The 16,106-nt window shown below is 30.9% G+C and overlaps 1 protein-coding gene across 1 annotated transcript in view; it reads right to left on the bottom strand.

Annotated features, from left to right (window-relative positions):
• The window catches only part of sls (sallimus), a 256,723-nt gene that overhangs the window by 206,891 nt on the left and 33,726 nt on the right, over positions 1-16,106 (bottom strand). The window contains exons 12-30 of the mRNA XM_074118099.1: positions 15,192-15,371; positions 13,458-13,641; positions 13,099-13,229; positions 12,815-12,991; positions 11,656-11,925; positions 11,214-11,399; positions 10,947-11,130; positions 10,256-10,392; positions 10,030-10,152; positions 9,591-9,778; positions 8,657-8,862; positions 8,418-8,545; positions 6,511-6,685; positions 5,434-5,600; positions 2,480-2,761; positions 1,959-2,139; positions 1,528-1,757; positions 713-991; positions 435-612 (exon numbers count right to left, since the gene is read on the bottom strand). Coding sequence (XP_073974200.1) covers positions 435-612; positions 713-991; positions 1,528-1,757; positions 1,959-2,139; positions 2,480-2,761; positions 5,434-5,600; positions 6,511-6,685; positions 8,418-8,545; positions 8,657-8,862; positions 9,591-9,778; positions 10,030-10,152; positions 10,256-10,392; positions 10,947-11,130; positions 11,214-11,399; positions 11,656-11,925; positions 12,815-12,991; positions 13,099-13,229; positions 13,458-13,641; positions 15,192-15,371 — 3,586 coding nt within the window. The remainder of the gene's footprint in view (positions 1-434; positions 613-712; positions 992-1,527; positions 1,758-1,958; positions 2,140-2,479; positions 2,762-5,433; positions 5,601-6,510; positions 6,686-8,417; positions 8,546-8,656; positions 8,863-9,590; positions 9,779-10,029; positions 10,153-10,255; positions 10,393-10,946; positions 11,131-11,213; positions 11,400-11,655; positions 11,926-12,814; positions 12,992-13,098; positions 13,230-13,457; positions 13,642-15,191; positions 15,372-16,106) is intronic.

The following is a 16,106-nucleotide window of genomic DNA, read 5'->3' as shown; positions in this document are numbered from 1 at the left end:
TAAGACCTCTACTCATTAGTCCTTCCCTTGTAATGGATGGAGTTTCGCAGTTGATTTTTACTTGAAAAATCTAAATTATACCATGTACAGTTTCTGCGCACTAATATTCGTCTTTTGACGTTTGTGCCAAGAAGATGAAGATATTCGTCAAACTTAAAATTGACCCAATTCAAGAAGACAGATTTTATTTTAGAATTTTGCCCACTTTGACAGTCTGGCTGAATTGCAATTTTATTTGTCAAATTTCTGCATTTCTGAACATTAGAAAAGTAACTACAATGAGAATTTTAATGAAAACTTAATCTAGTTATAATTTGGCAACGTAGATTAGTCCATAGATGTTAAATTATTAATTACGAAAAAAAATGAAAGGCTCATAAAAGGTATTATTTCTTTGTGAGCTTATTACTTTCTAATTTGCGATAACTTGTTACCTGAAACGGTGAGTATTGCAACGCAAGTGGCTTTACCGGCTTCATTTTCTGCTAAACAAGTAATCTTGCCCGCCAAAGCTTTAGTAACGTTTGGCAAATTTAAAACTTGTCTATTTCCGCTGGTAGAAACAAGAAAATTTTTACCAGATACCGGTTGATCATTAAACAACCATTTTACCTGCAGAAAAAAAAATTAATTACCTTCTTAAATTTTTAGTGTTACTTCTCAATAGTATTTATTTAGTTTATTTTTAATAGAAAATTAAAAAAGAACTAACTTTTGGAGTAGGTTTTCCTGTTACTATACATTCGAATTTTGTTTGTCCCCCATCCGGAATAACTACATCAGCGAACAGCTGGCTGAAGGAGGGTGGACACGTTTTTTCCTCTGCTTGAGGCTGTACAGAGCCTAGTTGTAAAGGTGTTTTCACATTTAAATGTGAAAAACATTTACAATCACCTTGTTGATTAGATGCTTTTGCTGTGTAAACGCCTTTGTCGCTGGATGTCACATTTGTGATTCTTAATGTGCAATGTCCATCTGCGTCTTGACTCATCTGTATTAATTAAATCTATTAATTATCATTAATTAAAATCTATGTCTAAGAATCTTTTTTTATGGTTAATAAATAAATTAGAAACCATGACTCTTCATTAATCCTTAATTTAAATTTGTTCCAAAAATTAAACTTTTTTAATAACTTCATTGGAATCTAATATAATTAAACCTAAATAATCTTCTTCCTAGTCATTATATATGTAACTGCTTCCTTCTTTTCCTAATAGTAGGATATCACTTAGGAAAGAAAACAACACTCGAAAAGTGCCGGAGTAGCAGAAACATGAGACAGATTAATCGTTTGCTGACTTTGCAAATTAAGAATGGTGTTATTGCATTAAAATTAGAATTAGGCTAAAAATGTAGAATTAAAGTGGAATTATCAAGATGGATTGATGAGAAAAATTGTCAAATATTTTCAGATATTCGATTGATTATTCAAGATGAAAATTAGAAAAAAAGTAGGTTTTGGAAAAGATCGGTTCATGAGAGTGTGAAAAAAATTTGTTATTTATTTGAAATGTAACTACTGACATGAATCCTTTCTGACTGTTGTACTTCCTTGTTGTTGAGAGCCCAGCTAACTGTAGGACTCGGTTGGCCAGTAACAATGCATTCAAAAGTTACGGTATCACCGGCAACCACAAGCATATCAGATAATAACTGAATGAACTTCGGAGCACCTTCTTTGGCTTTGTCAAGTGTGCCGTTCATTATAGTCTCTGCTGGTTCTCTGGTCGCATGTACCCCTCCTTTATCAATTGCTAAAAAAAATTTACATACTATTTTCTTTAAATAACTTCAAGCTAAGTCCAAATTTAATTTAATTAATGCCTTAATTTAAGGAAGAACACCAATAAAAATGTCTATTTTCTTTTCTTTTGTGCGAGATTGAAACCCAATAGAATCAGTAACAATTGTCCAAATATGTATTGATATTTCTTCAATTTGCATTTTTAAATTACCTTGTACATTTAGAATACACTGGCTGCTTGTCTCCCCAGCAGAGTTTATAGCAACTACTTTGTATGTTCCAGCATCTTCTAATAAAGCTTCTTGTATAATAAGAGAACATCTGTCTCCATGAAATGTTAACTGGAATTCTGGTGATTCCTTTACTGGTTGACCGTTGTGGTACCATATTACCTAAAATACGATGTTCGGTCACGTAATAAATTCTTGAAGTATAATATTAAAAAAAATAATAAAAATAAATAAATAAAAAATAAAATTCTGATTTCAGATCTAAAATGTTAAGATTTATGTGCATAATTAATTTATAACTGAGATAAATAAATTTTCTATTAAAACGCTGAACTGTTAAGTTAAATTTAGAACAGATTTATTTTTACTCAAAAGACTTGACTTTATCCCATGAACCAATTTCTAACTAAACATTGTTCACAAATGAAAAATGTAAATTAAAATCGATACATATAATAAGGAAGGAAAAAATATAGTTTTTATAACTACAGTATAAATTTACCTCAGGTTCTGGAGTTCCAACGATAACACAATCCAATCGCACTTTTTTCCCTTCAAACACTGACTGATCTCGCAAATGAATTTGTACTGATGGTTTTACAGGTTCCATATCTGACGGTATCTCAGTGTCTGATGATTCTTGTGGCAATCTACCCTTTACATTAACATGTGAAACAGATTTCACTTGACCAGCAGCACTTGTAGCTATTACTGAATAAACTCCTGCATCTTTGGGGAATGCTTCCGTAATTACCAAACTGCTTCGGCCTCCGGCAGTTGTTATCTAGAATCATAATAAATTAAAACTGATTAATGATCTTAATAATTTAACAATTTCTTAATATGAATAGAAATCGGTTTTAAAAAGAATGGATTTTTTTTTTTGCAATTGAATAATTGTCAATTAGGGTCCTTAGACTTATTTTATATAATTACACTTAAGTTCCAAAATTTAAACATGGCTCAAGATTCCAGAATTCCAATTATATAAAAAATAAATATTAGATTCTAGCGGAGAAATATGGTAGTACTGATTTTTTTAAATCAAAGAAAATGGTGCTGAAATTTTATTTTTTTACATGAAAAATAATAGTTTACCTTAATGCTGGCACTCTATAATTACGTTATCAAATCCTAATAAAAAAAAACTGACTGAACAATCTAGTGACCCCTCCACGAAGGCGATGGAAGCCGAAAGTTTCAATTCGAAACTTGGTCGTGAGGGATCCAGTTTTTATCTAAATGAGGGTTCGAGCTGAAAGCTGATCCCGCTAGGATTTAGGTTGTTGAAACTTGGAGCTGAGCCTAAATGGTAGATTAGGGAGGGAGGATGTGTGGGAGTGGGAACTATGTACCAACAAAAGGGGTATGGGGTAGAATTCAATTTATTTCTTGGTGGTGCCTCTCCACTCAACATTGCTCATCCATTATATATTCAAAATTCAATTTGGTTCAACATCTATCAGTTTAAATAGATTTCAGTATTCTTTTCATTAATTTTAGTTAAACAATACATTGACATAGTCTGAATCATGAACGTTTTTGATCGTTCATTTATTCTAATATTTAAAATTGCAACGAATATATTTCTAAAATTACAGTCAATAATCCTACAAAAACATTCTTTTTTCGGATATTACTTCATGTAAAATCATGAAGTAATATCTAAATTTTAATGATAAGATATGCTAAAGGAGAGCGAAAAGTTTTGTTATCTGGAATATTGCCAAATACCCAGTGCACCTGTTTCCCATCTTTAAAACTTGGCAAATCGACAGCTTCGTTCAATACCATTTAGTTAATAAACAATGTTAAATCCTCGTTTTTGAATAAGTTAAATACCGTCTGCAGTTATTGGTAAAATATATGTATTTTTAAAAATGACTATAAATACTTAAAAAAAAAAAAATACCAGTAAAAATATCTAGTAATGCATTTTAATTAATCTACAATAATTGTAGGAAATCTCCAAGTAGGTTAAAAGTGTTGTAGCGTTTTAAACCCAGTACAATACATACAAGTATTTCACTCTTTCGTTATAAAGTTCCAACAATATAATTTACCATCAAAATTTAATAATTTTCTGTATATCAATACCCTGGGCATCTCTTAAACTCAAAATTATTGATTCCTGGGAAGGGATTAAAATTCAGAACACTTGAAATAGGATATGTAGGTATGAATTTCATGAAAATATTTTTCCTTATTTTAAAAATAGGTAGGGTAGGAATGAAAAGTATTTTATGAAATGTTTAATTTACACATATGTGAGCAACTTTCCACACTCAGTTACATTTTTCACTAAGTTTTAAACTTAAAAAAAAAATTACTTTTTTTTCTGTTTGAATAAATTTATTTATTTACCTCTTCTTTAAGATATTAAGAAATTTAATTAAAAATGCAGCTTTGTATATTGCTTTGCATATTTGGGTAATGGAAGAATTATGTATAATTATGATAGCGTTAGTTAATGAAAAAAGCAATAAAGTTTCATAAGTAGGTTAGAGGAACAAGGGTGCGATATTTTTAAATATCATTAGGTCGACATATATTTTTTTTTAATCATTATTTTTTACGAATTTTCCACATCATTCATTCGATGATTATTTTTTGTTATTTCGATTACATCTTTGTTTTAACTATTTTTGAACACATGATATTTTCAGAAATATTACAAAAGTTCAAGCTCTAATAGTTTGATAGCTTATGGCAAACTATTTATATTTAAAGGAGTAAAGTTTCCAAAATGAAAAAGAATATCTTCCGTGTTTTTATCACATTCACCACATTATCTTAATCTTTTAATTTTCTGGATTTCCAACCATATTTAGAGAATTTGAGAGATATTACAGGTCTTCCATTTATAAAGTATCCATCCAAGACTCACTTCTCAATGCGATGTTAGGCCTCCAACTATTGTCTTTGTCTTTGTTAACTCCAGCTATTGTCTTTAAACTTCTTTATTGGAATTAAATTTCGAAAATAGCATTTAACATTAGAGAGGAAAAAAAATTCTTCTGCAAAGTATGTTGAACAAATATCGGTCGAAACTGAATCGTCTGTTGAGTCAAAACGAAGTACGAAGTTTGAACGACACTTTCGCCTTTTGAGATATTCAGTTTGTTAAAGCTAGGAAAGTACAGTTAGTTTCCATTTATGTAATAAGAGCGGGCAGAACAGGCTGCTTTTTATAAAAATAAAACATAAAGTAGAGGATTGAACATGCAAATACAGTGCCGTTCTTTAAACGAAGATTCTTCAATTCTAGTTCTAAACGCCTCATAGCTTGATACTTCTGGGTGAGTAAAACCATTGTACCAACCAGAAAACCGAAAAATTCCAGAATATCTACTTCCTGCGTGGGTTTACCGGCATTTTGTTATTTATGTTCACTGCTATAAAGTGTACTTAACAAACGCATGCAAGGAGTTGTGAATCTGCAAACTAAATACACACCTTAATATCTCGCAAATTTTCTGGAATTTCTTTATCATCCTTCGTCCAGATTAATTTTGGTAATGGATTTCCTTTCACCTCACACTCAAGTTTAATTTTCTGGCCAGCCCTTGCCATTATATTTGTTAATTCCAATATAAATACTGGTATTTCGGTTTCTTTCACATCTAAAAAAACAGCAAACATCAACAATAGTTAGTATTTTATCATTTAATGAGCATAAACTTAGAGAAAGATTAACTTCTTTAATATTCATTTAACGTTTGAAACGTTAAAAAATAAAATAAAGTTAGAAAATAAAACCTTATAGCAGTACTGCTTGAACTATCAATTAAGCTAAGCTAATTAATTATTTCACATATTGCTTCTAAGCAAACCACATTTAACCAAAAATTTAATCCGAATCACACTTAACAACTAACAATCAAGTTAGATTTGGAACTTCAAAATGGATTTTTTTCCTTAAGGCGCTCACTATCTGAGATCATTTGCGGAGCCTTTTTTAGTGCCCTTTGAGATCAGAGGAGATCAAACCCTACCAATCACTGATGAAAAAGATTCTTCTAAGAGGTCTTTTGGCTGTAATGAAAGGGAGCAAGACAACACCAACTAACCTCCATTTTTGAAGCCAAAAACATTACTTTATGCTGATAAATTGGATACGAATTGCTGGCAACTATGATCTATCCATTAACGGTAAAGCGAAGGCTTATTTAATTTACAAAAAGGAAATATTAATGCCTCAATAATTCCAGCAATTGGTAAAGGAAAAGGATAGCTCTATAAAATGGTACTTAATGACTGATGGAAATAAATAATTATTACTAAAAATTGGGCCTCATTTTTTTGGTAAAATGTGTAGTGTTTTAATACAAGAAAATTTATTTGTAGCAACATCACATACAGCTATAATAAATTCTGTGTTGAGCTTCACAGATGATGAAAGCATGCAAAGTACGTAAATTTCCATTTGATTTTGTTATTCAAATTGGGGTTTCATTAGATAAGTATAATTAAATAATTAAAACTGTTAAACTAGTTACTAAGTTAATAAAAGTAATTTAAAAAGCTGCTCACGCTGAACGCTGACTTTTGCTGTAGAGCTTTCAGAGCCTGCTGGATTCACAGCGACACATTTATATTCACCTTGATCTTCAGATGTCACTTTTTGTTTCCTCAGGAAGGCCTCTCCATTGTTATATGTAATCATGAACTGAGCATCATTGTCCAAACATGTGTCACCATGAAACCACTGTCAACAGTTTCAAATATTTGTACACTTCTGCCTTGAGTTTTTTTCATGCATGGAAAGAAGGAATAGTGATGTATCATGATTAATAACAAATTTTTACATTCGTTTTAAAGTTTTAGTTTCGTTATAGCCTGTTTTTGAACTCATGTTTCAGGCTTACTTCACTATCATGATTAATAACAAATTTTTACATTTGTTTTAAAGTTTTAGTTTCGTTATAGCCTGTTTTTGAACTCATGTTTCAGGCTTACTCCACAATAACTTAATCTTAAAAAAACAGTGATATTACTGAATTACTGAAGATACAGCCCAGTCAAATTAGGTAAAAAAAAGGGTAAATCTCGGAATGGAAGATAATAAGCTATAAACGTATATATGTTAAATCATTGTTTTGGCACTTTATAAGTTGGCTCAATTCTATTGGTATTTTTTCCTATATTCTGAACTTCTACATCCAAAACCAGCCGACCTAATGTGTATAATATTCGCTCGTCATAAAAATACAATGTTCGAAACCGAAATTGAGGAAATCCCATCAAAATTAATGATGATTTTGTATTTTCCTTTTTTTTCTAAACCTCTACTTGGCGGGACTAGACGTCATATGTCTGTATACATTGACCTAGTGTCTGCTTCTAACATTGTATTATTTGATTACAATACATGCTTGTCCAAATTCTCAACTGTTGGAAGACGTTGGACCGGGCTTATTTAAGAAAGAAGCATATATCTTGATTGGGATGCCCGGTGTACAGCCTGCCTATCGTAGTTTCTTTAAATATGCCAGGTTGTCCGTCGATCGCTCTCCTCGTTTGCATCGTTCAAATGATTTTCTACTCGCATCCCATGGTTTTTACCTGTCACTGGCGTGACATTTATACAATAGGTATATACAAAATGCAACGTTGTAAATTTCAAAGCAATCGGTGAAGAACTTCTGAAGATCTTAGATTTTGAACAAACAAACATTTACATTTTTATTTATACAGATACATTAATTAGTTAATAAGTAAGGTTTCTTCAAAATTACAATATTTTTGTAACTTTATGAAACGTACTATGTACTGAATTTCACAGAAAAACCTAATGTTACTATATATACGGCTAAGCGTCCTCCACTATTCGCGCTCTATCTCAAGAACGGTTGATTGTATGAAAAGTTGCATAGAACCGAATTTCTAGAGAATTTTATGCTCTACAACTTTTGTAATAACTTCAAATGTTATTTAGAGCAAACGAAACCATATTAAAAAAAAGAAAAAACAAGAAGATTTTCGTGACCTTTGATCACTGATTTGCGGTGACGCGTACGCGAGATTCTATGAGACTTTTGAGACAACTTATAAAATGCCAAAACAAAGATTTATATAATAATTTGTCTGGGTTAATAGGCTATGCACGACAGTAACGATGACCACAAAATTAAGCAAGATATCATTGGGTTAGGTATCAAAAATAAATTCACCACTCATTTTTACAAAACTTCTGTGAAAATCCCTGTTTATTCTCACGTCGTTGTTTAGTTTCTGACGTCTCCAGTGTTTTTTAATCCTTGGTGAAGTACTGAATTATTAATTTGATCATATTTTCAAATTCTCCAGAAATAAAATCTAAAGATATATTAGAATTTTTTTTCGAAATATATAGTACAAATTAACTCTTCCAAGCATTTTTTCAATTAATATTACTTATTATAGATATGTAAATTTATTTAAACATACTTAAAATGTACCTGAACTACTGGCAGCGGAACCCCGCCAACTAAACATTTCAGTTCAACGCTTTCTCCTTCAATGCAGGTGACCGTGCTTAAGGGAGTTATAAACACTGGTGGCGACTGTTCCATTTCTGGTTCGGATTCTAAACATTTTCAAATAAATATCGATTATTTAACACCAAATAAAAGTAATTCACTTGATTAATTTCAAAAATTTCCAAGTAGATTCAGGAACTATCAACTGTAGTACTAACCTTTAACCGTTAGTGAACAAGCCGTTTCCGCTGAACCGGCAGCATTAATTGCTTTGCAAGCAAATCTTGCAGAATCTTCAGCAAAAGTTTCTTCAATAGTAAGTGTACAAATTCCATCTTTATATTTCATTTGGTAGTCTGGATTATTTTCTATCAAAAGGCCATCTTTTTCCCATGTTATTTCTGGAGGTGGCATTCCTTCAACCCTAAAATAAAAATTATGATGAAAAGGCAAAAAAGTTAGCATTTAAAAACTACGAGTCCATAGATAATTAAGTTATAGTGTCGTAAGCTGAGAAGGTTTAAAATGCTGATACACCTTTTCATAATCAGCTCAAGAAGAAAGGCCAGCGATTTTTGGATATTAGATGTTTTGTGGAATGTAAAGAAGAATAAATACATCTTGAGAAGCAAATAATATGAGACATCTTTTCTTACCAAACAATTTTTTTCGATTAACGAATAGTGAAATTAAGCAAAACAATACAGAATGAATGAATATCAGAGGGATCATATATATAAATAATCTTAAAACTTAACAGCTTCATACAGACGAGGTGTAAATGATGGTTTCATGCAACCTCAAGAGAAGTGATGTAGCTCACTTCAACTTTAAAACTACGTGATTGAAACAAATTCCAGGATAAGAGATCGAGAATTAAGTATATTTTAAATTTTGCATTGGAATGAAATAATAATACAGAAGTGGGTTCATTCAGCTAATAATAAAAAGTGTGTAATAAAAAGAAGTAAGAATAAAACGTGATATTGGCAAATTGGTAATGTTAATAGAAGTCTCATGAGATAGTTGCTGTCCCATAAGCAAAAGAAATCTCTTCATGTAACTGTTGTACGTATATTCTTAGTGTTCAAAATGTGATCCAAATTATCCATTATCATACAGACTTAACTACATTTATTTGGTAAAAGTTACCGGCACTTTAGTATAAGCCTATTTCCTTCCTCAATAACGGCATCTTCTAGAGGAGTGGTAAAATAAGGTTCTTTCCCTTCTTCTTCATGTTTTTCTTGTTCCAAATATTTTTTTTTTTTTAATGGTGGGCTTGGTGATTTTCTTAAGCTCTGCTCCTCAACATTAATATTTTCTCCGCCCGCTGATGACTTCACAGATAAAAACAAAAATTATGATAAAAAAATATCTCATCTCTAAGTTATGATTGTAGAAAAAAAAGAAAAGGTGATTTAGTGTTATTTAATAATCGCATAATTGTATTTTAATCAAGTAAGTGCCTCCCTAAATAGATAATTTTGAGAAAATTGCATAAATGCACATGTGATTGTATGGAGAGATTAGTTAATTTAAATGATGTAAAAAAAAAAAAGTAAGTTATTAACAATTTGTAGATATTAACCTCCTCTACAGTGTAGGACGACACCAGTTGGCTGCGTGTACTTAAATTAGTTACTTCAGTAATTACTTTTGAGGATGTACGCCAACTTTCTGTCGTGCTTAGCGGTGGAATTTCCTCCGTTTCCTAGAGAAAAAAGCATACCAGTTTGTTTATGATTCTACAACAACATTAAATACTTGATAATAAAATTAAAAAATAATTAAATATTAATTTGCAAAAGACTGACCATTTGCTCTGCAGATGAAGGGGTTTTCATTTTTTCAGCTATTCTTTTCAAATCAACAACCGCTTGATTAAAAGATCGGATCATGTCTTGGCTACCTGATTTCACTTGCTTTAAATGAGATGTAGTTTTTATGTCGCCTAAAAAAAATTAGATAATTATCAGGAATGGTTGGAAGGAATAGCATGCTATTGAGTGCATAATTTTAAAATATGAAATTCAACTAATACTCTTTTAATTTAATCGAAAACAAAAAAATAAAAGATTAGCAAAGATTAAAAAACAATCAGAACATCATTGTCACCAAAACACAAGTTGATTTATTCTATCATTGTAAAAATTAGTCTTCGGGATTCAACAAATACATCAAATACCGTTTTTGCCAGTTCTTACAAGTGAAAGTACTACCAGGAAGATAATTAATTGATTACCAGTTGATGAGAGGCTTCGTGAGTGTGACGATGAGTCAGAACTTCGATCTCTAAAATATTCAATTTTAGGATGGTGATTTGTGAAACGTGTGCGCACTAATGTCATCCAACAAGATCCTCAACCAATGCGAGCCATTGATCTTTCACCAATTTTCAAAACGCATAGTATATTATATCAGTTTTTTGCTGTGTCCCATTATTTGGCGAACTTAAACTTGTCCCCAATTTCTTACATTACTCGAACAAAAATTGGATTAACGTACCATATAATTGATCAGCTAATTTGGAAATTTCTTCAAGCCTTCTGTTCTGAGCTTCCTCGCCGGGCTTTAAAAATATCTGAATTTCGTGTAATAACTCATTAGCTTCTTCAGGTGTTTTAACTTGAGTTGTTTTTTGTGCAATAGTTAATAACATTCTATTACCATCATGGAACCAATTTTCGGCCTATATTGAACACAATGATGCATTTTTACTAAAAATTAGAAGAAGCAAACAATGAAATTATTTTATTTAAAAGGTAAAAATACCTGATCAACTAATCTGAAAAATTCAATAGAAAGCTGTATAAGTCTTCTAGTTTCAGAAACCTGCTCTCTCAATGACTGCCACTTCATCTTCAACAGCTGCAATTCTCTATCGATTTGATCTGCGCCATCTCTTTTAAGTAGATCTTCACCAGACTTTATAAACTTGAAAATACGATCTTCTGCCAGCTTTGAAAGAATAGAGATATAATTACTTTTACTTAAGTTCTAAAATAAAAAATTAAGAGGGACTTTTTTTATTTTTAATTTATTAAGGTTAAACTTAAGTTGCACAACTAAAGACCTAGCTGACTAATAGACATCATCCACATTAATAAATTTGCTTATATCAAATTAGTCAGACTTTTTTTTTAATGTAATACAATGTATTCAACTTAGTTTTCTATTCTAAATGAGAATTTTTCATCTTATTATATAAACCTACATCAATGGTGTTTTCAAAAGAAGAGAATGCTTGAGATGTAGCTAACGATGTAGACAGACTGTCTCCATACCGTCCTTTTCTTTCACTCAACTGGCAACTTAGTTGATCTATACTTGCGTGAATTTGTTCAAGATCATTGAAGAATTTACATTGGGTTTCATAACGATTCAATGCGGATTCACGATCGTTGCACATCTTTTGCCAAGAATACCTCAGACACTCAATAGCTCGTTCCACTGTTCTTACATCATGTTCATAATTAGTAGTCTCCTGTATTAATAAGGATTAAACAATTATCATACAGAAAATTACAACATTAGTAAACAGATAGTATTTTTACATCCAACTTACAAGTAAATTTCTCTAAATACAATTGAATTATAAGTTGCAGAAAAAGATTTTGCAGCAAGCTTCTGCTTGATTTCTATCAATCATGATAGTCATTTTAAATTTATATTACTACATAACATTCACTTTCTAAAGGTTGACGGCGCGAATTCAGTACAATGTGGAGACTGCGTTAAATTTACATTAAGTTGATGAGAAAATAGAGTAGCTATTTATAACATGAATCCTTAAATTGGCGCACATGTTTTGGCCGTATTCAAAACAATCTTAATCAAAATTGCTATGTACGTGCTAATGATAATAATATCAGAAGAAATTACCAAACCTTATTTTTTCATTTCACATTCCCGTATTGCGCAAATAAAGTGTGGAGGATTTATGAACAACCCAAATCCAAGATTAGCTGTACGTTTTGCCTCACCGGCTAACTTCTGTTACTTTGTGAATGTAATAATGAACTAGGGATTTTGATGAAGGGTAGCTAACTCAAATATCTACGCAGGTATTTGTGAAGAGCGCTTCTGCTAGAACTGTGGAGTTAAAGGAAAATAGTTGACTCGTGTTTATCAATTATTGCCTCCGCCACAAGTCATGTACTAGTTGATTAAAGAAATAAACTAACTGGATTTTAGGATTTTTATTTTTATTAAAAAAAAATAAAGTAATTTTTTAATAATTATATTCTTCTATAGGCGTTTTATTTTATATGCGAGCGCCGAAAAATGTATCAGTAAAATAGTTAAGAATGAAAGCTCCATTTCTAGATAAGCATCCAAATTTTTAGAGTTGAAAAACAAAAAAAATCAGTAACCTGAGATCTAATCTTATTTACAACTTGACTACTGTCAATAAGGCACAAATTCAACATTTCAGAAACTGTCTGTTTTGTTGATTCAAAAGCTCTAAGCTGTCTTTGAGCTTCTTCTAATTTATGAGGTATTGGCATTGTTTGGTGTTCCCTTTGTAAAGATTCTATTCTATTTTCAACCTGCAAATTAAATGAAAAAATCCCTCATTAAAATAGTACAGATAAAGAAATACTAATTAATAAAAACGACGAAAAATAAAATACGGAAATGCTATTAATACCATTACCTGAGCAAGACTGTTAAAGAATGTTAAAAGTTTCTCCAATAAAACTTGGTATTCGGCCGAGATTGCATGTAACTTGTTGTTCAGCTCTTTCAGTCTCACTGGAATTCCTTCGTTACCTCCTTTTAAATCCACTACAACATACCAGTTAAGAGTTGAAATTTTAAATTAAAACATATTCATAATATTTAGCGACATTATATTAAAGCCACAATTTTGTTGTATTTATTTTTTTTTAAGACGAATTAGTAATTAAAGTTGAATTTCATTAAATACAATTGAAATAGTTATTTTTATTCGTAGATTTCTGAGATTTTTACAAATAAGAAGAGATTAAACATGTAAGCGTTTGTAAAATTTACCTTTCGTGATTAATGCTTCTGCTGTATCAATCCTTAGTTGTATTTCCTGGTGAGCCCTTTGTATTTCTGGCAATACAGTGTTCAACTTTTCTTCGACATTATTTAAAAGTTGATTAGCGCTATGTAGCTCACTGTTCAGCACAGGATAGAGTTGTGCATCTAGTTTACTCACCCAATCCACTGTCTATATAAAAATATAGAAATAACAAATACATTATAAGATTATGCTTGGCTATTATTAAATTAAGGAAAATAGTTCCTTTTTTCGAAACTGTAATATGACGAAATGTGGTTTTTAAAATCTGATTTTTAACAGATGCCTACCTTACAAAGAATGAAGTGCAAAGAGCTCCTCTAGTCACTGTGGAATAAAAAATATTTTCCACTTTTTATTGTTTTAGATAGTTTGGATAGATTGGTCTGAGGCGCAAAGATTACTTTAAATTACCCTATTAACAATAATTTCTATTTAATTTTTTCAACTCTCGTGTCACTTTTCTTTTGTTTTTTTTGTCTTTTTATTAAGAAATTTTTATTTTAAGGAATTTCAATTTAAGCACAATTAGTTTTCATTTCTCTATTTAAGGCACATAAAATCTGAAGTCATTGGCACCCGTAGCCTTATCAGTCAGTGCTCTTCCGACTTTTTGGATAATGTATCCTCGTTACAGACAACACTGCAAAATCATTGGACAGTGCAATAGGTTTTTGGGGAACAAAAAAACCTGTGAGCAGCCAGGATTAGAAACGCTATTTTCTCATATTTTTAATAAATATTATACCGATGTTTTTTTTTAAATTTCTTCTTTACAGAAATAAAAGATCTTATTAAAAATCACTACAGTAGATAGAGGAGGTTAATGGCAATAAAAACTTCACAGAAAAAGAAATATAATAATATCTGCATGAAAATATAACGGATATTTCATTATTATAAAATAAATATTTTTGTATTACCAATTACAGCATATGCTCCCATTCGTGATGATAACTGATTATTATTTCTAATCAAAATTTGCCAAATCTCAATAAAATAAAATTTACAAAAATTAAGTTTATTTTTCTGTAAAACAGAAATGGAATTAAGAAAGTGTCTTTTTTTTATATTATTGATTACATATTATCGTCTCTACTAGGTTTTTTTTTCTAAAAGGTAAATAAAATAAAATACGAAAGATAAAATAAGTAAAGCCTCTTCAAGCAAAATCTGGTAAATACTCGTAATTTAGGGTGTTGAAAGTTTTATAAACAATTTCTACTTATAGATTCTGTATTGCACAAAGAATTGTAATCTAACTAACACAATCTACATCAGTGAAAATGCTGTCGACATTTATTGCTTCTTTGATATTCTTATTTTTGAGAAAAGCTTTAATTATTTTGAGTTGCCACGCTTTTTGTTATTCGAAGCACATAAAAAAAAAAAATGCGGACCGCCAAAATAAAATATTGATAAAAGTGCCGAATACAAATACATGGCCAAATAGGTATTGCTCTGAAATGTAATTAACCACATTCTAATGAAAATATTAAACGTTATAGGCAAAAGTAAGAAATGCCTTAATAAAAAAATGAGTATTATTAAAATTTTAAATAAGAAATGATAAAAAAAAAAGTGCAGTGGCTGTTATAAGTATTCTTTAATAAATGCCATTTTCCCTCCAAACTCGTCTATTTTTTTTTTTTTTTTTTTGAGTGTCAATCTAATAGAGAAAACACGGAAAACGCACTGACCTTATTTGTAGCTGCCATATTTGTGGTCCACAGTTGTCGATCCCTCTCCTTAGCCTGATTATCACGTTCCCATTTTTCCCAGGCCAGTTCTACCCTCTGCACTCTAGATTTAATATCCTCTGAGATTGCATTCAAACTCTGTCTAGCCCCCTCTACATCTAGACTGCCTTCTCCAGCCATCTATGCAAATCCGTTTTTGGCATCAATCCAAATTTCTCCAGTGTTTCCTTCTATACTTAGAAACTATCCATTAACATGTTATAAATTTATAAATAACCTGGCAACATCAACTAGTTCACTTTATATGACGTTTTACTCTACTGTAACATGATTCTCTCACATTTAATAAATATATTTTATTAGAGAGAAAAAGGGGGGAGAGAGAGAGAGAACGAATGTAAGTAAAATGGATTGAAGTTAATACTGCTCTTCCCAATTTCCATTATTGCTAGAACAAATTGTTGTAACTAAGCAATATTACCATATTCATTTTATTCGATAGAATAGTTATTTATTTCTAGGTACGAATCCGACACAAATTGTTAATAAATCGTACTTTTTAGATGTCAAAAGTGCATTAAATCTACTAAGGTATACAGACTAATAATCTAGTAAGTAGAGTAAAATTAGTCTAGATACTAACTGTCTCTAGCAGAGCAGTAAGTTAGAATTACCAATTGTACCTGACATCGCTACAATGTCTTTTTTGAAATCTGCTCCATACGTACTCTCGATACCTGCCAACACCCACTGAAAGAATCTGCAGCAGGAAACTGAGAGCTCTTTTCACAATATGCCACTTTAGGTGCCAGTTTCAAACCTAATAAAATAGTTCGGGGTTGCCTTGGACTAGCCCTAAAATCCGAATCTCCGCTTAGGAATGCAGAGATATCATTTGGTTACATAAAAAGTTAT

This window comes from Rhodnius prolixus, unplaced genomic scaffold, assembly GCF_049639745.1.
Source record: "Rhodnius prolixus isolate KJV_2025 unplaced genomic scaffold, Rpr scaffold_2, whole genome shotgun sequence".
In the NCBI taxonomy this organism is placed as follows: domain Eukaryota; kingdom Metazoa; phylum Arthropoda; class Insecta; order Hemiptera; family Reduviidae; genus Rhodnius; species Rhodnius prolixus.
This window is presented reverse-complemented; position numbering and strand designations above follow the sequence as displayed.